The sequence below is a fragment of the Brachionichthys hirsutus genome, chromosome 16 (assembly GCF_040956055.1).
Source record: "Brachionichthys hirsutus isolate HB-005 chromosome 16, CSIRO-AGI_Bhir_v1, whole genome shotgun sequence".
In the NCBI taxonomy this organism is placed as follows: Eukaryota; Metazoa; Chordata; class Actinopteri; order Lophiiformes; family Brachionichthyidae; genus Brachionichthys; species Brachionichthys hirsutus.
The window spans coordinates 4,212,254-4,234,659 of NC_090912.1; the positions used below are offsets into that span (position 1 = coordinate 4,212,254).

A 22,406-nucleotide genomic window follows, 5' to 3' on the forward strand; every position below is an offset into this window, starting at 1 on the left:
CCAGAGAGAACATTTAAATCCCAAACAGAAAAAAAAACAGGATTGGAACTCAGAACACGGTGTTTCCTCTGTAGCCTGCAACTATCCTATTCCATGATAATGAAGCATCTCTGACCAGCGTCAAACATAGAATCCGTTAAATGAGAATTAAACTGCACAATCTGAGGCAGATCATAGGCGGCTCTCTTTTCCTCACTTCTCCGCATTCAATTTGTTATTTCCATCCGAGTTCACACCGTCTCTCTCTCTGTCTCTCTCTCTCTCTCTCTCTCTCTCTCTCTCTCTCTCTCTCTCTCTCTCTCTCTCTCTCTCTCTGCCAGGCGGTGCGTCGCAGCCACAGCTCACCTGCGCACTTCGGTTCACAAGTCCAATCTCTCTCTCTCGGATAAATGGAGACAACTTGAGCTTCTGGGGGATTAATGATTATACAACCGTTTTCGTGATAAAAAAAAAAAAAAAAAAAAAAAACAGGCGAAAACGAAACAGGATATCGCACCTTTAATCTGCGCTCCATTCTTTGGACCAACTTTTCCTGCCGCTGGGTCAGGTAGGTCAAAATGCCTCAAAAACGCTGAAACAACAAAACAAAACAAAAACCACGTGCGTGTGGAACGAGGATATATGTCAGAAAAAAATCGATCAGGATTGTCATCTTGGATGTAAAAAAATTGTGAATGAGAATTGCGTATTGTGACGCCCACTCGACCTATCCTGGACGGCAACGATAGAAAATGCTCGAACGCCTTAATAGTCGTCTAGAATCTAAATAACTAACAGCCGGCGCCTTTAAACCAAAGTCAGCCCGTGAAGCCAGGAGGTGCGCGTTTGCCTTGTTTGTCGTCACGGCTTGTAAAAGTGACTGAATGAAGGCTTCACTTCTGTCATCGATGGAGGTCATATCTGGCATCATCAAACATTCCATGCACCAGGTGCAGAATAACACAATGAAATCCTGTCAGGACGGATGTGGAATATTATGGGAGAAGCCGATTACAGACACATGGTTACAGTGCATGGATCGGATTGCTTCTGAAATCTGACTCTTCATTGGGTGTTTTAAAGAAGTCGAAATCTCTCCTCTGTTTCCATCATCAGACAGACCGTGAGAAATAACACACCTTTTCCATAGTATAAATCGCACTTGACAGTCGGCCACACTTTGAGGCAAATGTCTAATCTTATAGGGAGTCAAAGGCATGAAAAACATTTCTGATACTATAGTAAGATCTTAGTTCTTAGTTATTGCAAGAGACACACTGCGTTACCAGCCTCTAGAGGAGCAGGAGCTCCGTCTCGCTCCTCTAGAGGAGCAGGAGCTCCATATCGCTCCTCTCTCTGGACACATATCCAATTTCTACTTTCTTCATCTTTTCCGGCCAACAATGGAGGCTTTGTAATTTTGCAGCACACCCTGAACCAATCACGTCTGTCTATTAGTGAGCTTCCCAGCCAATCCCAGTCTGGTGCACTAACAGTAATTGGACCCAGCCCCTCTGGAGATCTTATGGCTCACCGGTCTGGACTGTGTTTATATTGAAACAAACCGTATGTTCATTCCAGAACTCTCACAAAACATGTCTACCTAAAGTTACATCGAATACGAGAAGTCTGCTGACTGCTGGTTTAAATGAGCAGAGTCAGCAGATGCATAAAACAGGATAAATTATCAACAGCAGCTGCAAAGAGAACTATTGGTAGAGTAGAATTATTATTATTTTTACATTAAGTTTGACTTCTCCGAAAGGGAAATGCCAAAGTTTGGAACACAATCTTACAGTTGCAAGGATTTGGATACCTGTTTGCCCTGTAAATAAGAATCATGGTAAAACAGACATAAAGACAGAGCATGGTGGTCCTGCAAAATGTTTGTTTCATTTCTCTCTTTAAGTCTGCAGGTGCTGAAAAGGGAGGGAACTAGTTTAGGGGTGACACACACACACACACACAAGTCCCCTGACCACATTACTACAAATGAAAGAATCCAAATGAGTGGACAGAAACTGAACACAGGAAGAGAGCTACCGCTCACATCTGCTGCGAAAAGGAGGAAGCAAGGATAAGCTTTCTCTGAAATGAACTCCAGAATAAGAGAAGAGAGAAAAAGAAGCTTATATGTGGTTGCGAAAGGGGTCCATGAGTGTGTGTGTGTGTGTGTGTGCGTGTGCACTGTGCACATCGGCATGAGTGCATGCGTGTGTATTTGTGTGAGTGCCAGCAGTTTTATTATCCACTGTGTCTTTAAAAGAAAATACAGATTGCACATACCGGTAATAAATACGAGCTTCATAATCATGGCTTGGGCCGTGTCTGAAAAGTAGCGCACCAATGTTGCATCCAATGCCGAATGTGTATATATTAATGTGCATTATGATTGCATACATTTTTACATGTGTGCTGACATGAACAATGGCTGCAGACTTCCCTAAATGTGGACTGCAAAGCAGGATCGTAGGTTATTAACACCTCCATGCAAATCCCAGCGATAAACGGACCCTGTGTGCAACTGTGCCGATTGTTGCACGAGAGCGAGTGAAATGATCGAGAGAGAGAGAGAGGAAATCAAGTGGGAGTCAGAGGAAAAAGGAATGAACTCTCTCTCTAGAAAAGATAAAGCAGGAGAGGTGAACGGAAAGAAGTCTGTTGGTTATAGCTCGTAAAAGGACACAGACGAGGCGACGAGTGCGTGGGACCAAGTCCCCACTTTGTTCTGCCATTCATGTGGCATGAAAAGGATGTTTTGCAGATATCATTGCTTACACAATCATTATAGCTGCCAAATCAGTCACGCCTTTGAGCCACGCACCTGACTTACATTATGAGATAGAGTGGCGATCATAGTGATCGTGCTTTGTCTCGCTTGTGCTCGTCCCTACATGCCTGTCACGGTTGCCTGCCTCTAAAGAACTTGTTTTGAAGGACTGAATAATTACTTGCGCTTCCTGGTGACATCATCACTACGTGACTCAATTATACTGTACATCATTATATTATATATATTTTTTTATCAGGTATATCTTCCTTTGTTTCTAACATGATGTCAGCTTGTGAATCTTCAGAACCCAAAAGAAAGGATATCCTTATTTCTACTTTCTGTGCCAACTTCTGAACATTAGGAGGAGAAATCCGTTAGAACCTAATCACAGATGCCTCCTTCTTTGACAGTGTGCCTCAGTGTATTTTACTGTAGTCAGAACACGTTCATAATTACACCCAGGCATGCACAGGTAATAGCTTTTATCCCTCTTGTAGCGAGCAGCTCTTCGACATTGTTTTTTTACAACCTTTCAGAGTGTAAGACATGGAAAATGGTGCTGCCGATGACGTCGAGGCTCTTTGGGACAAAGTGGAGTGCAAACGTCATGAGTTGTGCTGCACCATCTCGCCGGCAAAGATCACCCCATACCTCCGCCAGTGCAAAGTCCTGGATGAGCAGGATGAGGACGAGATCCTCCACTCCATGCTGCTGGTGTCCAAAGCAAACCGCACGAGTAGGTCGAGAGAAGTGTGGGCATTTTGGGAATGGTGAAAGTTACAACTTAAATATGGCCGTTACTCCTCTGTCAAGGCCGCCTGCTGGACATTCTCCACAATAAAGGAGAGCGGGGCTACGTGGCATTTCTGGAGAGTCTGGAATTTTCATACCCTGACCTGTACAAGCTGGTTACAGGGAAGGAACCCACACGGCGCTTCTCCACCATTGTAGGTGAGACCCACACCCTCGGATAGACACATGAATGGACACACAAAGTTTATATACACAAACTTTATGCTCTTTGTCATCATGTTTGTTTTCCACGCTGCAGTCAAGGAGGGTCATGAGGGTCTGACCCAGTTCCTGATGAATGAAGTGATGAAGCTGCAGCAGCAGCATAAAGTCAAGACGCTGCAGCAGGCTGAGCTCAGCAGGAAAAACTGCACCCTGGAGGACGAGCAGAAGAAGCTAAGACTGGCCAATCAGGAGCTTCAGGCCATCCAGCAAAGTAGGAAATACATGTTTTTATTTGAGACGCGCTTTCTGTTTTCACATGCAAGAGTCTCTCTATCCGTGCTTCTGTGCTGCAGTATGTCAATAAGAGAACATTTAAAGTGCTAATAGATGTACAGTAGCTCAAATCATCTTTACCGCCGCTGCTTCCTGGCTACGTGTTAAAGATCTGTATTCGTGTAATATTTCAGATACTTGTTGTGGGAAATATCTTTCAGTAAACAGATGCGCAGCCATTTAAGAAATGACTGAAAGCTTCAAATAATAACCAAAACAAAACAACGTATTAACCGTGATTGCTCAATCAGTTTCCATGAAACTATTATGTGTTTTCAAATGACGGCTAAAGCTGACAACTGCAGGGTTTTTCCATTTATCAGTCCTGGACAACACACTCTTGTAGTACTATAAATATAAATGGCTGTGGTTGGTTCTATAGGATACAGCAAGTTGAGAGAAGAGAGAAACACCTACAGCGATGAGCTGCTGAGACTCAAAGATGAAAACTACAAACTGGCCATGAGGTACGCGGCGCTCAGCGAGGAGAAGAACATGGCTGTGATGAGGAGCCGGGACTTGCAGCTGGAGGTACTTCAATGAAACGCATTATTATTCGATTTTATTTTACAAAAAAACATGTAAGAATTTATAATTAATTGTAAAACGGCAACGGTTTTTGAGGAATTGTTTGTTCACACTTTGATTGTTGTGAACAGATAGATCAGCTGAAGCACCGGCTGAACAAGCTGGAGGAAGAGTGTAGGATGGAGAGGAGGCAGAGTCTCAAGCTGAAGAACGACATTGAGAACCGGCCAAAGAGAGAGCAGATCTTTGAGCTGGAAAGAGAGAACGAAATGCTCAAGATCAAACTACAGGAGCTACAGTCCATCATACAGGTGACCCCTGTGACCTCTGTTACTGCAGAGGTAGCCCTTTAGAACTCTTTATATCTAAAGAGTTAGCACGTCAGACAGAAACAAATCCATTCACATTGATTGCTGTTGACTGGTTAATGAATGTCAGTCTGATATTTGGGCTCTTTAAGCTCTGTTTTGGTCTCGCCGCCAATAAAGCTAATTAACGTTTGCTGCTAAATGCATCGTAGGGTTCCCTGGTCTGTATTTCTGCAGCTCCTCTGCGAGACAGTGAACCGAAATAGGAAACCAAAAATATTGAGCTGAAGCTAAAGGGCTTCATCGATTGGACGGTTGATTCCCTTTGTGTGTCTGTTGCAGTGAGATGATCAATACAGATCACCCAGTCGCCAGTTTTCACAGGTTTCATTCTTAACAACGTTTGTGTTGTTAACAGCCTGGACCCCTCCCCGAGTCAGACAAAGCCATCCTTGATATTTTGGAGCATGACAGACAGGAAGCATTGGAGGACCGACAGGATCTGGTCAACCGTCTCTACAACCTCCACGAAGAAGTTAGACAGGCAGAGGAACTTCGAGATAAGGTGACAGAGCATCTCCGCAGACACCGGAACGAACACGCCGAAGCTGGACATGGAAGATTGATAAGTGGTCTTGATGATTGATGCTCTTTGAATTTGCTAAATGGAAAAAGACAACCGAGTCTAAACCCCATGAGTCCATCAGTGAGACACACTCTGAGCAGAAACCCTCCCCCATTTCAGGCCTTTCTCTTTCTGTAACCACGCCTTTCTTCTTCTCTCTCCCTTTGTGTTTCTCTTCCTGTATCTCCCTTTATTAAAAAAAAGAAAAAAGATTTATAAATAACACCTCTTGTGTGTTTGTTTTAGTACCTGGAGGAGAAGGAGGAGCTGGAGCTAAAGAGCTCCACGCTGCAAAAGGACTGTGAAATGTACCGCAACCGCATCGGCACCGTCACCATCCAGCTCGAGGAGGTGGAGAAAGAGCGGGACCAGGTGAGGCCTCGCAGAATACCTACACATTTCTCTCAGTCTTGCATTTTTGCCCATAGGTGCATGCATTTGGTTTGCTCCTCACTTTTCCTCCCACAATGCAATAGGCCTTCCGAGCCAGAGACGACGCGCAGCACCAGTTTTCGCAGAGTCTTGTTGCCAAAGACAAATATCGCAAGCTGATTCGCGAACTGGAGGAGAAGAGCGACGAACTCCATATCGAGCTCGTACACAAAGAGGTCAAACTGGTCGCCTTGGAGTCCCGCGTGAGACGCATGTCCAAGGACGCCGTTTCAGACCAGGTCAGACACAATCTAGTGAAGAGACGGAAGTGTAATGTGTAAATGCTCACGGCTAACATATTCTGTCATCGTCGGCGTTCGTTTTTACTTTTGCTTATGCAGAGTTTGCCTGGGGGCCCGCCTCTGACCATTATCTCTCAGGGGGCGGAGTTTAAACCCATCCAGGGCCAATCAGGATGGTCCAGTGACGAGTCGCCGGAAGATAAAGACTTGGCCGAGAAGCCCCGCCTCAAACGCAGACCCATTGTCAAAGCAGGGGTCAGCCACTGTTTACTACTTACAAATACGTTTATTACTTTATTTGTAAAGGTCAGACCCCACATTTATCAAGGTATTTAACAATTTCCCTCGAGAATGTTCACAAAATCCAACCGTGCTGTCCAAAATCCAACTGTAAGAAATTTGATTAGCAACTTGTAAGTGAAATCTTTTTAACAGTAACTAAGAGATATTTGTTTGATGTTTTAGAACCGAGTGAAGTCTCCAGTTTGGGCACCTAAAGACCTTCACATCCACTCAGAGCTGAATCTACCTGCAGGTATCTCGCCGCCATGCTTGTTTCATGCACACGGTCTATTTCACCTTGACATTTCTGCACGTTCAGCCACATTTGTCTCTGATTTTCAGTTCCGTTGGGCAACGGAGGAGATGTCCAGACTCCAAACTCCCACACCAGCAACCGCTCCCTATCTGTCTGTCCCAGTTTCCCAATGTCACCTGTGCAATTGCCTTCCTTAGCTCACCCGCTATCTTCCTCCTTCTCCCCATCCCCCTCGCCAGTCCCCTTCAATGTGGTGGAACAGCCCAACAGGCCAAATATGGTGAGGGCTACTCGCTCTTCCAGCGTTCTTTATGCTAATAAGTCATACACGTAGAAATGCTGATTCCCAAACTCCGATATTTTTTGGCTTGACTCAACATATTCGAGTTCACCTCTGAACTTTTCCAAAATCTACAGCTGTGTTACCGTCACGACAGCATCCAATCCATCCTTGCGGAGCCACCAGAGAAAGCCTCGCTTTACCGCAGAACAAGGGAGAAGGATCATGAGTTCCAACCCCGCAGGTAGTCGCAGCCACAGGAGGGCATTTTTTAGTTGTTAATCCTTTAAAGGGCTGGTTTGTCATGATTTGTTATTGATTCATCAAGTATGCTTGTTTATGTCTCTTTCAGCCACTCCGACCTTGATAGTGATAACATGGAAATGGAATTTGGTAAGGTATACATTTAGACATTGACTAAAACTATACTGATTATTTTTTCTTTTTTTACTTCCTTTACTTCCATTAAAGTTCTGTTTTCATTGGCATCTCTTTGTTGGTACATGATCTATGATCTATATTCTCACACACACAGTGATGATATATTCAGTATATCATTCTTGTTGTCTCTTCTAAGAGGATGAAGTACCCTTCGGCCCTCCTTCGGTCCACTCCTCCTCCTCCTCCTCCCATCAGTCAGAAGGGCTAGACACGTATGATCTGGAGCAGGTCAACAATATCTTCAGGAAATTCTCTCTGGAAAGGTACAAGAGAAGCACAGACAAATAGCACAAGCATCATTACTAGTGATGTTTACATGCAAAAACATCCCACGTGTGCGATAGCCAAAATAGCATCGTCAAGATGAATAAAGAAAATGAGGAAATTGTCTTTGGGAGTTTTCACAAATGAGCTCAAAGAAAAATGTCGAAACCAAAAGTGCCAACGAGATCTTTATTTGGTGTAAAGTAATGAATCAAACTGGTGTAAATGCCATTAACAGTGTGTTTGTCTGAATTTGTGTTTGACCGTCCGCATGCAGGCCCTTCCGGCCATCCCTGTCCTCCTTCTCGAGGATCCGCTCCTCCCTGAACGCAGTGCAGGAGCTGTCGCTGCTGGGCGACAACCTGCTGAAGGACATCACGCTGGCTGGTGGCAACGACAGAGGGATTTTCGTCTCATCCGTCCAATCAGGCTCTTTAGCTGAGAAGGCGGGGCTACGAGAAGGCCAGCATCTGCTGCTGGTACGTAGCTTGCTCATTGAAAGGTTCACGCGTTCAAACCCAATTAGCTTTAATGAGTAGACAGCTTTTAGCAAGCATTAGACACACCTCAAACATGAATGCTTCGTCTGTCTCCTGTGTTTCCTGGACGACCAGCTCGAGGGATGCATACGTGGGGAGAACCAAAGCATTCCATTGGATACTAGCACTCAGGAGGAAGCCTATTGGACGCTGCAGCACTGCTCTGGGCCGGTCAAGCTCCACTATCGAAGCAACATTGACTGTAATTTGGGTTCATTGGTATAGCTGGTGCAATACACATTTAATGTCTACATAAATTCATGTGTGTGTGTGTGTGTGCTTGCTGCAGCCTTCCGTCGCCTTCAGAGGGACTTGTCCGAGGGCGTGCTGACTTCTGGCGACTCCTTCTACATACGGGTCAACCTCAACATCTCCAGCCAATCAGACAGCTGCTCTCTGAGTGTGCGATGTGATGAAGTGGTGCACGTGCTGGACACCAGGCCCCAGGGCCGCAGTGAATGGCTATGCGCTCGCGTCGACCCCTACACCAGCTCTGACCTCGCCGATCACGGCACCGTACCCAGCAACACACGGTACGGAGAAGAACGGCGACGTTAAAAAACCGAGAGTCAGACAAAACCTCATGAAATCTGCACAAACCCAGCATGATGTTGAATACTGAGCAGAGTGCTGTGCATTTTCTACTCTAGGACTGCAGGATCGTTTGCAACAGTTAAGCAACTATGCAAAGTTTACAGCACTATATTCGGGTTTTAACATCCTTTCATCACGTCTTCATGTGAAGACTGCAATCTGCTGTTGTTACACAGAAGTTGGAGGAATTATTCAATGATGTAACAATTTCTACTTCTGCAAATGCGTAAAAATCATGACTTTGAGAGCGCGAGTGTGTGTGTGTGTGTGTGTGTGCGTGTGTGTGTTTTCAGGGCCAAGCAGCTGCTATTGGTTAAGATACAGAAGTTAGTGTGTCGAGGGGGGAAAGAAGAAAATGAAAGTCACCGTAACAGTCGGGTAAGAATCTTCATGAGCTGTTATTCTCTCTTGTTCAGCATAACAACAACAACACACACATAAAGCATTTATAAAGCAACAGATCTCCATGCGATTATATAGAATAAGATTAATAGCACTGATTCACTTTCAGCAGAAACGTCATATTAATCTCGTGATCTGATTGATGATGCATTTACGTACCTGTTAACCCATGTTTTTTTTCATTGTCTATGACAACATGGTGCGCTGTTGCTCTGTAGCTGTCACGCACACTGCTACTGTGTGTATGTAAGGTGTGTGTATTTGCCCTGTGTAGGTCAGTTTACAGCCAGAGGAAATCAGCCCCTCTCCTGATCCGAAATCCAGCCCACGTTTGTCCAGAGCTGGCATGTTCCTCACTCAGATCCTACAGGTAGCAAAGTTCAAACACACCTATATGTGGTGTCATTTTTACAACTTACTACTTTACTGTAGATTCCTATTGTGTGCTCAAAGTATAGTGGAACCTCGGTTCTCCAACGACTCGGTTTCGGACTTTGAACACACGAGTGGAGCCGAGGCGAACCGAAGACACGCGAACGAAGGCGGAGTTGTCCCGAGTAGGTTCAGTTTGAGTCGACCTGCCACGGTGCAAGTCTTTCACTTCCTGTGTGTGTTTTTGCATTTGTTCTTTTGAGCTCTCCGCCATGGATCCAAACAAAGACAGGTGAGAAATATAGATTTGGTTTTTGAACAAATCGGTTTTCAAACAGTGTTACGGACTCATGTCCGAGAACCGAGGCTCCACTGTATTAAAAAAAAAAAAAAAATACAAAAACTATTAGAAATATTCACACTGAGCAGGTAATTGTCAAAACCCACAATCTCTTCACTTGGAATTAGTGATGATATTTCATAGTCCTGCAGCTGGAAGGCATTTTCTTTTCCTTTATTACTGGACAAAGCAGTGCAGATAAGCAGCCGCTGAGTTTGTGTCTGTAGTTTGTCAGCAGGGTGGATATCAAATACAAGCGAATGAACAGCAGTGAGCGGGTGAGGATCGTCAACTCCGGCAGCACACCGCTACCCATTCAAGGCTTTGAGACTCTCAGGCCAGAAGGTGAGTAGAAATGATTCAGTGGAACCGTCTGAAACCTCCACAATTAGCTAGAAGAAAAGGAAAAATTGATTGAAGTTCATATGGGAGTTGTGATACGTCCTTTTTTACAGGACGTATCAGTGCAAAATGAAGGTATATGCACTAAAAATTTGAAGTGAAAGTGAGAAAGTCAAATAGTCAGGTGATATGTGAGCTGTCTATGCATCATTATTGTCTTTTAGAAGAACAACAAACTAAAGAAGTTAAATGTTCGTCGAGGTTCAGGCTACTCCTTCCTTCTGCAGCGGTGCACGATGGCTCTTTATGTGTGTGTGTGTGTGTGTGTGTAAACAGATGCTGCTGACCCAGATAGTGAGCTGAGCAGGAGTTTGAACCTGATTCCCTACAGTCATGTCACTCCCCAGCGGAGCCAGAGGAGAAGACCGGTCCTCTTCAGTCCCACCGTTCTAGCCAAAACACTGATCCAGAAAATACTCAACATGGGGGGAGCCATGGACTTTAACATCTGCAAACCAGGTCAGCGTATGGGATGGGAAGGAAGAGCTATAGCGAAACAAGAGGCATCAGGAGATAATATCAAGCCACTCTTAGAAAGCAGGTCAGGTATTGTTCTGGGGTGTAAACAGAGCGACGGCCGGCTGGATGATGTATTGTGTCATTGATCCTTTGATTGGTTCCATATGTAGAGCAGTTCAAATCTCCTATTTCTAAAAAAGAAATTTGGGATGTTTTACACAGTGGGATGTTTCTGCACCTTATTAAGTTGAGTTCTGGTTATGTGAATGATCTGAGCCCACAGAGACTTGATTGTGTATTTTATTGCTTAGACATCCTCTCCAAAGAAGAGTTTCACCTGAAACAGAACGCGGAGCCCTTTATTCACTACAAAGAGAAACAAGCAACATTTGAATGCATCACCAGAGAAAACATAGAGGCTGTTACCGCTAAGGTATCTGTGTGTGTGTGTGTGTCATTATGAAAAATATTACTTACTTTAAACATATATGTTTACTGTGCGAGGCGCATGATGTTTTCTTGCATGCAGGATGGGTCTATTATCTGTTTGTGAAGCCTGTTTTTTTTGTTCTTCCTCCAGGCCAAACACTGCCTGCTGGAGGCTGAGCTGAGTTGCGTCAAACACCTGCTGCGTAGAGAAATCTACCCAATCATCATTTATGTAAAGATCTGTGAGAAAAATGTCAAGAAGTTACGGTAGGCCTAACAAACCACTCACAATTCTACCCACTGCTTCCCACCCACAGCCTGACTCTTTTTCCACATGCATGTTTTGTTTGCAGGTAATAGTTGTGAACTTAACCCCTTACATCATTAGATTTGCTGGTTTAATGTGTTTCCTTTTGCACTGCACCTTTAAAGGGAAAAAAAATCATACACAATGCAGTTACTGTGGGTGTAATCCTTCTGAGAATCACAACAGGAGTACACAAACCACTGTTGCAAAGCGATACTGGCTTCTAAACATGACCACACTCACCACCATAGAGCTGCTTCCTTCCTGTTTCCTGTCCACACAGGAAGTTGCCTCTGCGCGTGGAGTCAGAGGAAGAGTTTGTGAGGTTGTGTCGAGCTAAAGAGAAGGAGTTGGAGAGCATCCCCTGCCTCTACGCCAGCCTGGAGCCCGAGACCTGGGCGGGCGTGGACGACCTGATCAGGGTCGTCAAAGACAGAATCCTGGAGGAGCAGAAGAAGACGGTCTGGGTGGAGCAGGACCTCCTATAGACGCAGACGCTCCTACAGGACTTAAAATAACTGTGTAGCTGAGCAGAAGACACCACGTAGTTCATACTTGTGTGCGTATTATTGTATTTATGCTCCGACTGTCAGTTATAGATTTAAAATAAATGCCTTAAATACTTTGTAAATTTATTCCTATACATGGATTCCAAAAAATAAAACATATTACTCCAAAAAGGGTCTATTTTTAATATAACATTGTGTTGACCTTCATCTTGATTATACTGTCTTCTAGTGGTCGAAGTTGATTTTCACCTAAAATCAAATACAATCTTGATTTACAGCCGACAGGACCTTCTGTTGCATTTTGTACAGACTGATTGTGTTTGGAATGCCACATAACAGAAGTAAACCTTGAATTGAATATAATGTCTGTCTGTTTGTGGCCCCACGATGAAGTGGCGGCTTGTCCAGGGTGTACCCCCGCCTCTCGCCCGTTGACTGCTGGGATAGGCTCCAGCACGGCTCCAGAGGATGAACGGATGAAACAACGTTACACATTTGTACCACATTAGGAAGCAGGGGACACAAGGTCTCAAAGCGCTGATCATCATTTTTCATGTACTGTATTCCATCGCAGGTACCGGTGATGCAAACCAGAGGAACACCGATTTTTTCCCAATTGCTACGTCTTAATTTATTATTTTAATAAAATATTGCTGTGGGCAAATTAACCAAAAGGGGATTTCCTTATTTCAAAGTGTTTAGTGTAAGCAAATCTCAACAGCCTTGAAAAAGAAAAGTGTTATGAATAAATAAACATTTTACATTTGAAGCTGCTCGCTGTGTTTCATGCAGCCTTTTACATTCTAGAGACCCTTGCATTCATTCCCTGAGTTGGGGTTTATTTCCAACACACGGGCCCTGTGGGGCTGAAGCAGGAAGAGAACAGACTGTCCTAATAAATCATCCCACAGTAAAACCATATTACGCTGAAGCTGACCCAGAAAAGCGGATTTATCTCCCTCTCACGAGTTCACGCTGCAGAACCCCCCCCCCCCCCCCAGCTTCAAACTCTCGCGTTGCTTCGCGTGCTCTCGTTCATCATCAAAAGAGAGAGAGGCTCTCCTCTCATCACACGCAGCTGACGCGGCGCTGGGAAAGAGGTGAGAATGTATTATTATTATTATTTAACTTATTGTCTCTTTTAATTAACGGCACGCATTGAGAGTAAAGAAAGAATCCAGCTCCAAGCAGCAGGACGATGTTTGCATGTTTGACGCCGACGCCGCTCCGCTACTTTACATCACGTCCACGTAGAAACGAGCGGCCAGGCGAGGCGGACGCTTTAACGAACGTCGGAAGCGCAAGAGACAAAACGTTCCCATCAAAGGCTGCTTTGTGTCCGGCGAGGCTTCCGCCGACGGCTGCGGACAGACCGGTGATTTATTTATCGGTCTCCCGCCGGGCTGGATCTTCTCGGGCTGGACTGGAGCCGGCGCCGACGTGGGTGTAAACATCAACGTGGACGAGCCGGGAGCATAGTGAGCAAAACTATTTCATGCTAATAATAATAATAATGATCATGGTTTGATTTCTCCTGGTCTGATGGATGAACACTGTCATTTGTTTTCATTAGTTTCATATGAAAATGTAAGATAATGTTTTGTACATCAATCACATGATGACATGTAACCAAAGCCACGCCCCCCCCAATTAATTTTTTTAATGTTAAATCTCTAAGTAATCAGTCTGCCTCAGATCATAATCGATTACAATAGTAATCCTTCTCCTCATGGACTGGCACAGCCTCGGGTTGATGTTGGAGAATTTAATGATTCCATGTTTCTTTGCTATTTAAGTAAAAAAAAAAAAAAAAAGTCAAATGAATTTAGAAGGGCGTTAAATGTGTGTCGGAGTGTAAATTCAGGCAAAATGGAAATACTGATGCGTCTCATTTAGGACTGAGCAGAGAGGCGGTACATTTACTGGAGTGGAAGAAGTGTCTGGGGGGGGGGATGGTGATTTTCCATGTCTGTGACCTCCTCTTAGCTCCATGAAAGAGGAAATAATGTGCAGACTCTGGCAAGAGAGCTCCGAATTTAGAGGCGAGATGGAAATGGAAATGTGATGTCCTGTGATTTATGAGCGGTTTAGAGAGGAGGAGGAAGATTACGTTTTGCCCAACAGATATGAATTCTGATTGCGATGAGGTGGATCAGAGGCCATATTTGTCTTCTATTCCTTTTTTTTTTTTTTTTATCCCTTTCATTTTGTCCAATTCAAGCTTCAGTGTGTTTTGAGTACTCGAAGCGTTTATCTTGGTGAGGCCTGTCAAATATTTGCGATTGGCCCTCATTCAAAGGTTGCTAACACAGAGGCTTCTATTACTTAGAGGTGCCCGGGTATTAAAGTGGGCTGTTGCTGCACCACAATCCATAGGAAGCCTGCTTTGAGTACAGTACAGCGGGACGCTTGTGCAATGAAAAGGTAGCACTGTCTGACATCTCGAGCTCTCTGGCATGCAGATATTTGACAGCCACTTCTCATTTTACTGCAGGGAGTGTGAAGTTCAGTCCTCCCAGAGAGGCGAGGTAGGAATTCAGTTCATGCCTCATCAAAGCCGCGAAGCCAACAAACTCTCAGACCTGTCTACTTTGCTCTAGGTTTTATAACGGGAGCCAGGAAAATATTTCCCTCTTAATTTTATGTTAGCGTCGTTCTATTCTGTGAATACGAAGAACTTAAACATAAGCAAGACATCAGAGGTGGTCTAAAGAGCAGGTTTTATTATTGTGTTTGACCTTTCGCCTTATTCTTGGCTGCTTTGTCTGCTCATCTGTCTCGGGGCTCCGTTACGTTTACGATGCTCGGTCACATTAAGGCTCATTTATCATCCGATTTTTTTGGAAACGGGAGATTTTTAAACCCTGAGAGACATCACAGATAACTGGTTCTGTCTTTGTGCTTTGCCTCTGTCTGCAGGGGGGGGGGGGGCAGACATGGGGCAGAGGTGAGAGTTAATCCATAGATGGCCAATTACGCTCCTGCAGTGCACCGGCATCATGATGAGCTCCATCCGGCCACAGCTATAGCTGCCATCTATTTATTGCCATGCTGAGAGCGAGTTCCTGGACGATGACTCTGTTGCCATTGTGACCCTGTAGCAAGCAACAGTCGCCATGGGAACGTCCAGGATGTTTCGCGTCTTCATCATCCTTGGCTCGGCTTTCATGATCCTCTTGATCATCATCTACTGGGATGACGTCGGGTCCTCCCACCTGTATTTGCACACCCCCATCTCACCAGGCCCCAAAGTCCCGCACCCCCATCCTCCCCGGCAGCAGCCCCAGACCTCCCGGACCCCCTCTTTCCTGTCCGACATCGATGCCTTCGTCAACCAGTTCCTCGAGCCCGGAACCGGTGAGCCCACGGACCCGGCCCCTGCCGACACGAGCAACCAATCGGAGAAAGCGGCGGAGCGGTATATACCGCGGCAAGAATGGAAGGTTCACCCGAGTCCAGTGGCGGCAGAGCTCCGCCAGAGACAGGTTAATATCCGAGACGCGTTGGGTCTGTGCTGAATGGAAAGGTTCTGGAATAAACAGTCAGTTCATCATGGCTGCATCCCATTCATGTGTGCTTTTCTTCTGCTGCTGTAGGAACGGTGCAAATCTCATTTTAACACAGGTGTGCGTGTGTGTGTGTGTGTGTGTTCGTGCACATCCAGGCGCAGCGGCGGCGGCTACTTCAGGAAATGTGCGCCAATGACAGCCTGGAGTTTCCTGGCAGAAACCGCTCATTTGATGACATTCCCAACAAGGAACTGGATCATCTCATTGTGGATGACCGACATGGAATCATCTACTGCTACGTTCCCAAGGTACTTCACTCCCATGTTGTTCTACCGCTCTAAAATTAAATGTGGTTTTGTGATACTCGCGATCGTGAAAGACCGATTCATTCAGATTGATTTCAACCATGCAGGCTTGATTTGGGTCTGATTCCACGTCCTCCAGGTAGCGTGTAGCAACTGGAAGCGTATCCTGATAGTCCTCAGCGAAAGCTTGCTGAGGGACGGCGTTCCGGAGAGGGACCCGCTGGCCGTCCCGCGAAACCTGGTCCACAACGGCAGCATGCACTTTACTTTCAACAAATTCTGGAGACGCTACGGCAAGTTTGCAAAGCACCTCATGAAGGTACGTTGACACGTTGCGCGCTGCGTGACGACGCTAGTAGGAACAGCCCCGGTTCTAGTTCCCCCTAAATGTGTTCCTGTCTGCGCGGCAAAGTTTTCGAATTAGTTTATCCTTTATCGGCCTAGTTTGAGGAGGAAGTCCTCCTTTCCTAGAACATCCTTTTACTTTGCCAAATGCTTAATTTGCACCAGATTATTAGCGGAATTAGCATCCCAGCCGCTAACTTGTATTTCCTCTGTTCCTCCCACACAGTTGTTATCTTTGCTGGAAGCACTCCGTGCTACTCGCTGCTCTGATAATGAGGTTCATCGTCTCTCTCTGTTCTAACATTCTGTCACTGAAGGTGAAGCTGAAGAAGTACACCAAGTTTCTTTTTGTGCGGGACCCGTTTCTGCGCCTCATCTCCGCCTACCGGGATAAATTGGAAACGCCCAACGAGGAGTTCTATCACCGCTTTGCACGCGTCATGCTGCGCAGCTATGGCAACCAGCCCACGCCGCCTTCCACTGTGGACGAGGCCTTCGGCGCCGGTATCCGCCCCTCCTTCTCGCACTTTGTCCAGTACCTCCTGGACCCTCGGACGGAGAAGAAGGTGCCGTTTAACGAGCACTGGCAGCAGGTGTACCGGCTCTGCCATCCGTGCCAGATCCAGTACGACTTCGTGGGTCACCTGGAAACGGCAGAGGAGGATGCGGAGCAGCTGTTACGCCAGCTGCGGGTGGACAACGTGGTGGAGTTCCCCACCTCCAGTGGGACGCTCGCAGCCGGCGGCTGGGAAGCCGATTGGTTCAGCACGGTGCCTGTCGCTGCGCGGAGAGAACTCTTCAAGCTGTATGAACCGGACTTCCGGCTGTTTGGCTACCACAGACCAGATTCAGTCCTCAATGAGTGACCCATTTAAATCTGACCCCCCCCACACACACACACCCTGGGTTTTTATGTCACAAAACGGTCAACAGTGACGCCTCTCTCTTGTTGTGGAGTTTCCAGATGTGTTTTGTGAACGTGCTCATTATTAAGGACGTGCACTGCGTGAACGAAGCACACCGACCTGCCGCCAGATGATTCCTGTCCTTCTCCCAATCACAAAAGGTTCAAACTAGAAGCACACAACTTGGAGAACGCTCCGATAGGAAGCCACCGGTGTCCAGACAACTGTCCTGCACTCCCAACTCTGATGTCACCTGTGATGTCACCGCTTTGCCGAGACCGAGCGACAGTCCCGCAGGGTTCGTAGCAGGATTTTTGAAACCTTGTTGAAATGATGTCACAGAGCCGTCCTTCCTGTTTGTGATGCAATGTGAAGCGTGTTGGTTGTGGCACAGATGCGGCAGGCGGGGCGTTTGGGTGATTAGTTTAAGGCGTTAGTGGTAGTTTTTAAGTGTAGTCGCACTAGAGCGTTGGTCGTCATCATTACTTCGACATTAACAAGTTACAGATGTAAGGAATGACATGGGAATGGGCGGTTTTTTTTAAACTTGAGAACCCTTTTTTCTGAAGGGAACATGGTTAATCATCAGTATATGAGCGCGTGGCGGCATGAGCTGAACTGCTTTCGGTAACCGTGGAGACCGCAGTGGCCCGGTTTCTCCCTCCCATGAGAACAATTCATGGGACACAGATTTGTAGCGCGGAGCTGAGCACACACCATGAAGCAAAGCATCGATTTACAGCGAGCACCATCACTAGTGAGGCTGCAGTATGCATTCCAGGGTAGATCACGGTTCGAGGCGGGCGTCATCGTGTCTTGGCGTGGGCGTGGACCAAGAGGAAGTACAAAGACGAGAAATTGTGCCTTTGGTTGCAAAAGTTTACACTGCAAAAAAAACAACATATTTTTGTAGACTGACTTAATTTTTACGTAGAACACAAAACAGCGAGACCATAGCGGTATATTTATACACTCAGCCTTGTCTATCGTGTCTGATTATCATTTACAAGACCTGCAAGGTCTCCGTGTTCTGCATGGATCTAAATATCCATGCAGAAAAGCAGGTCTGTGTTAAGGAGGGAAAATAAAACACACCAGTCATGCACAAAGATTAAAGGTTGTTGGGTTTTCTTCTGCATTGTATACTTTCCTGATGTTACCCGCAAATTCTTGCAGGAGTTTTTGTTCTTCGGCAGTGAAAATATCTAATCACACGGAACACTTTCTTTAAAAGCAAAAGAAGAAACTGTGAAAATACAATTTGTACTAAGCTGTAACGAAAACGTACCGGTTAGTCAGATGCACCATTTGGTATTTGTGCAAGAGGAAATAAAGGTTGTGGGGCATGATGGAAACTCCAGCAGTCTCTGTTTGAGTCACTTTTCTGATATCCGAAAAGGTTGTACATTCCATCACTGTATTATGGAATCACTCTGTCCAGCTCGTCTTCAATCACAGTCAAACTAAACATCAACCAGCCCTGTGTCTTTTGACTCGGGAGCGACCTCAACACTAGGCTGCAGAGGAGACGCGTCTAGTTGGACCGACGCGAAGGCATTGAGGAAGATTGGGAGGAAACAGGAAATGGAAACACTCGTTAGCAGGAAGTGTTGCTGATTAGAGCAAAGACAAGGATGTTTACTACACATGTGATTCATTCAGGCTGATGGGGGGCCAAAGGTCATCTCGTTCATTATTCGTTCTCTGCGACATTTCAGTTCAGATTGATCTGAAACAAATGTGACCAAAGTAGCTGAGCTTGTAAAAGACGCTCAGAAGCTTAATTCATAAACTTTAAAGCAGATAAACAATTACGCTTGTCGTTATGTGGGTGGAAACCGGAGTATCCTCCGCCTTAAAGGACATCCGATTGGAGTTGAACCCCATAATCCTTGTTGCGAGGCGACAGCACCGACGACTGCGCCACCAAACCGTCCCATCAGAGATTATTAACAGCAGCATAAGCCTCCAAACTGGAAACAGAAACGCAGCTTCATGGAATGATTTATTTAGAAAAATGTTTAGCAGAGTGACAACATTCCATTTAACGCGTCTACACTGCCTTCAAGTGGTCATGTTGAGTACCTTACCTTATATGGTATTCATAGAACACTGATAAACATGCATTGGTATTGATCATTGTGGTGTATCAGTAAGAATATTTCTTAACAATACACATCTGTATTAGATGCTGGTATATTTTTCACATTTGTAATGTAAAGTAAAATGCTGTATCTGAACCACATAATGTGTGTCTGTTGGGAATGACAAAATGTATGACAAAAACAATTATATATTTATAATAATACATTTATAAATGTATTCTGTGATCTTAAATGTTTCCAAAATGGTAATATGGCAGGTTGTGCAATGTTTTTCTGAAAATGGAATAGGCATAATAGAAAAAAAACTGTATTAAAGCATGTACTGTATTTTTATTTTATTTGATGCAGACCTTATGGGATGCAATTCGTTTTAAACCAAAGTTAATGACGTAGTTTTTTAATGAACTGCGGCAATGAGATGGAATGAAGCTGATCTTTACGCACGGGCATGGCAGGACAGCGTTATTGTTTATGATGTGAAATCTTACAGAATGCTAAAAGTTAAAGTTTGAAAAATAAAAAAATAAATAAACGTGAATCTGACAGATGGTTTATTTAGTTTTTAATACTTGCTTTAAAACATTCATCCTCCTTTTTTGTGGGATACAAGAAGACCGTGATGATTTCTCTGCGGTCACTGACATTTCCCTCTAGCGATCGGAACCAGGATTGTCCAGTATTCGTGGCCTCGTCATGGCGGAGCAGACCCGGGCTGTGGTCTCCGGCGTGTGGCTGGCGAACGCAATCCGAAAGAACCTCGTCGGGCCACGGCTGCGCGTCCTGGACGCATCGTGGTACTTGCCCAAAACCAAGCGGGACCCCAAAGCGGAATTTGCGCAGAAGCACATTCCGGGTTCTGTGTTTTTTGACATCGACGCGTGCAGCGATCAGAACTCCGCGTTCGACCACATGCTGCCGACGTCCGGCCACTTCTCCCGGCATGTCGGCGCGCTGGGCATCGGGCACGACACGCACGTCGTCGTGTACGACGCCAGCGACGTCGGCTCGTACAGCGCGCCCCGGGTGTGGTGGATGTTCCGGGTGTTCGGACACCGGCTGGTGTCGGTGCTGGACGGCGGCTTGAAGAACTGGCTTGTTGACGGCCACCCGGTGACGTCAGAGTACGACGAGCCGACGCGCAGTGAGTTTGTGGCGCGCCTGGATCAGTCCTGCGTAAAAGGCTTCGAGGACGTGTCGGAGAACATCCGAACCAAGCGGGTCCAGACTGTGGACACCAGGTCGGCAGGGAGGTTCAGGGGAACCGAGCCGGAGCCCAGAGACGGTGAGCAGGATCTGGCTCCGGGGGGGGGGGGGCAACCTCCTCTCTGCAAACACGAGAGGGAATTATAGGCTTGTTTGAAGTTTTTTATATTTATTTATTTCCTCAGGCAAATATGTAGTAAAGTAAATACAACTTTATTGCATGTAAATAATGCTGAAACCGCCAATCAGGCTACAGCTTGGCTGGATTCATTATTATTTAATTATTGTAATGTAGTTTTAGAGTTGGGGAAAATAGCTGTTTGGTTGATTTTGCTGAAGCTGATAAGGAAATTGGGATTATTTTTCAAACATAGTTATATATTTCAGCTACTTTCAGTGCAATGGTAAAGCTTGTGTTAGTTTTAACACGTGTAATCTACTTTAGGTCTGCTTATATGATTCCAGCAGGTAAATCAGTAGAGAACCGGTTCTCGTATACGATGACGACCTGGCCGTTCTCATGGACGACAACTAAAATATTTACTGGACAACTAAGCAGCCCCTCTGCAAATCTGAAATGTGAAATACGGGTGTCTTTTGGTCAAAAGACAATGTCCCAATTACCAAAAGTTTATTTCACGCCTCTCTTTCACCCTCTCAGACACGCTGCCAGGCCATTACCCCAATGCCATCAACATGCCGTTCACGTCTTTCCTGGATGCCTCTGGAAAGGAATTGGGAACCGAGGGCCTGTCCAAACTGTTCCGAGAGGCAGGAGTGGACCTGGACAAACCGCTCTGGGCTTCCTGTGGGTCCGGGGTCACGGCGTGTCACGCTGCTTTAGCTGCTCACCTGCTCGGCCACCCTGGGGTGTGCGTTTATGACGGCTCCTGGTCTGAGTGGTTTAAGAGGGCGTCTCCAGACCTTATCATCTCCGAGGGAGAGGGAAAGAAGCCGTAAAAGGGCTGTGAACGTGAGCATGTGAAGGAATTTTAAATGATAATTAAATGGCTGTGATGAGTTGTGGCAGAAATTTGAACTGTAGGCTATGCAGCTTGAACTTGATAGGAAATAGTCATATATTATAAAGGTTTGCACTATTCTGACTTGAGAATTTGTTTAGCTTTGTTATTTTGGCTTTATTTTAGGTTCAGTGGTAGTGAAACAGTTTGAGTCCTAGAAGTCTAGTTTTGTGTCAGAAGGAGGTCACTGTTGATCTGATGTCACATTAAAATACCTGATGTCTCCAATCCAGTCAATGGGACGATGAAGTCATTTGTATTTTCCTTCCAGTCTTATGCTCATTGTAGGACAAAGTTTTGATATATTGTCTCTGATATTAAAATGTATGGTAAAAATTGCATGTTGAACAACAAATTATAACTGTGTGTGGAAAAAATTGCAGCGCACAATATTTTCTTTAAAAAACAACCACCGACTTTGTCATTAGCTAGTGTTAAGTTTATTTAGGTAAAAAACAAACTGGAGAAGCCAGAATGAATGAATGAGCACTGAGCAAAAAACAAAACAAAAAAGAACAGACAACTAGTTGTTTAAAAACTATTTTTTCAAACTCAATCTGCAGGGCTAAATTTTACAGAAACTCTGTACGCATAATATTCATATATTATCTGGATTTTCATTGAAATCTGTCAGGCGTAATTTGTATAACAGTGACAATGGTGAAAAACGCCTTTTCTTTAAGTGTTATAAAAAAACAAATTATCTTAGTTAAAATGAAGCCAAAAAAATGAATTTTCTGTGGAAAGGGCACTAATTAATGCTCATGTATTATAGTCGACGAGCTGAATTTTTTAAAAATTGATTTATCCAAAAACATGAGTCCCTGAATGCCATAACAAAGATGGCCGCCCATCTGTGACGTGTTTTTGGTTGTCCCTGGAAGCGCCTGAAGGTCCTCGCGAAATAAACAAATTGAGGCTCCTTTCTTGCTAGCTGTCGCAACGGTGTTACGAACCAC

At 45.2% G+C, this 22,406-nt stretch overlaps 3 protein-coding genes across 3 annotated transcripts; all 3 read left to right on the forward strand.

Annotated features, from left to right (window-relative positions):
- The first annotated feature begins 3,298 nt into the window (after positions 1 to 3,298).
- card11 (caspase recruitment domain family, member 11) lies at positions 3,299 to 12,153 on the forward strand. The gene is made up of 24 exons (XM_068749395.1): positions 3,299 to 3,488; positions 3,566 to 3,703; positions 3,804 to 3,980; positions 4,425 to 4,573; positions 4,702 to 4,881; positions 5,297 to 5,443; positions 5,750 to 5,875; positions 5,980 to 6,174; positions 6,277 to 6,432; positions 6,643 to 6,712; positions 6,802 to 6,995; positions 7,133 to 7,239; positions 7,348 to 7,388; positions 7,573 to 7,699; positions 7,978 to 8,179; positions 8,315 to 8,441; positions 8,529 to 8,772; positions 9,127 to 9,211; positions 9,510 to 9,605; positions 10,175 to 10,292; positions 10,626 to 10,808; positions 11,120 to 11,241; positions 11,389 to 11,504; positions 11,828 to 12,153. The coding sequence occupies exons 1-24, from the start codon at positions 3,299 to 3,301 to the stop codon at positions 12,030 to 12,032; spliced, it is 3,495 nt and encodes a 1,164-aa protein (XP_068605496.1). The 3' UTR covers positions 12,033 to 12,153.
- A 2,991-nt stretch (positions 12,154 to 15,144) lies between these two features.
- On the forward strand, positions 15,145 to 18,470 carry LOC137905757 (carbohydrate sulfotransferase 12-like). The gene is made up of 4 exons (XM_068750015.1): positions 15,145 to 15,538; positions 15,718 to 15,870; positions 16,007 to 16,186; positions 16,530 to 18,470. Exons 1-4 carry the CDS (start codon positions 15,170 to 15,172, stop codon positions 17,076 to 17,078), a joined length of 1,251 nt encoding a protein of 416 aa, XP_068606116.1. The 5' UTR covers positions 15,145 to 15,169; the 3' UTR covers positions 17,079 to 18,470.
- A 1,305-nt stretch (positions 18,471 to 19,775) lies between these two features.
- On the forward strand, positions 19,776 to 21,679 carry mpst (mercaptopyruvate sulfurtransferase). Its single transcript, XM_068749916.1, has 2 exons — positions 19,776 to 20,504; positions 21,087 to 21,679. The coding sequence occupies exons 1-2, from the start codon at positions 19,916 to 19,918 to the stop codon at positions 21,383 to 21,385; spliced, it is 888 nt and encodes a 295-aa protein (XP_068606017.1). The 5' UTR covers positions 19,776 to 19,915; the 3' UTR covers positions 21,386 to 21,679.
- Positions 21,680 to 22,406: the final 727 nt, after the last annotated feature.

Excerpts from the sequence above, each read along its gene's own strand:
- LOC137905757 (XM_068750015.1), top strand. The coding sequence starts at position 15,170 with ATGGGAACGTCCAGGATGTTTCGCGTCTTCATCATCCTTGGCTCGGCT. Across the intron at positions 15,871-16,006 it reads TCTACTGCTACGTTCCCAAG|GTAGCGTGTAGCAACTGGAA; the intron begins GTACTTCACTCC and ends CACGTCCTCCAG. Across the intron at positions 16,187-16,529 it reads TTGCAAAGCACCTCATGAAG|GTGAAGCTGAAGAAGTACAC; the intron begins GTACGTTGACAC and ends CTGTCACTGAAG.
- card11 (XM_068749395.1), top strand. The coding sequence starts at position 3,299 with ATGGAAAATGGTGCTGCCGATGACGTCGAGGCTCTTTGGGACAAAGTG. Across the intron at positions 7,700-7,977 it reads AGGAAATTCTCTCTGGAAAG|GCCCTTCCGGCCATCCCTGT; the intron begins GTACAAGAGAAG and ends GTCCGCATGCAG. Across the intron at positions 9,606-10,174 it reads TCCTCACTCAGATCCTACAG|TTTGTCAGCAGGGTGGATAT; the intron begins GTAGCAAAGTTC and ends TTGTGTCTGTAG.
- mpst (XM_068749916.1), top strand. The coding sequence starts at position 19,916 with ATGGCGGAGCAGACCCGGGCTGTGGTCTCCGGCGTGTGGCTGGCGAAC. Across the intron at positions 20,505-21,086 it reads CGAGCCGGAGCCCAGAGACG|ACACGCTGCCAGGCCATTAC; the intron begins GTGAGCAGGATC and ends TCACCCTCTCAG.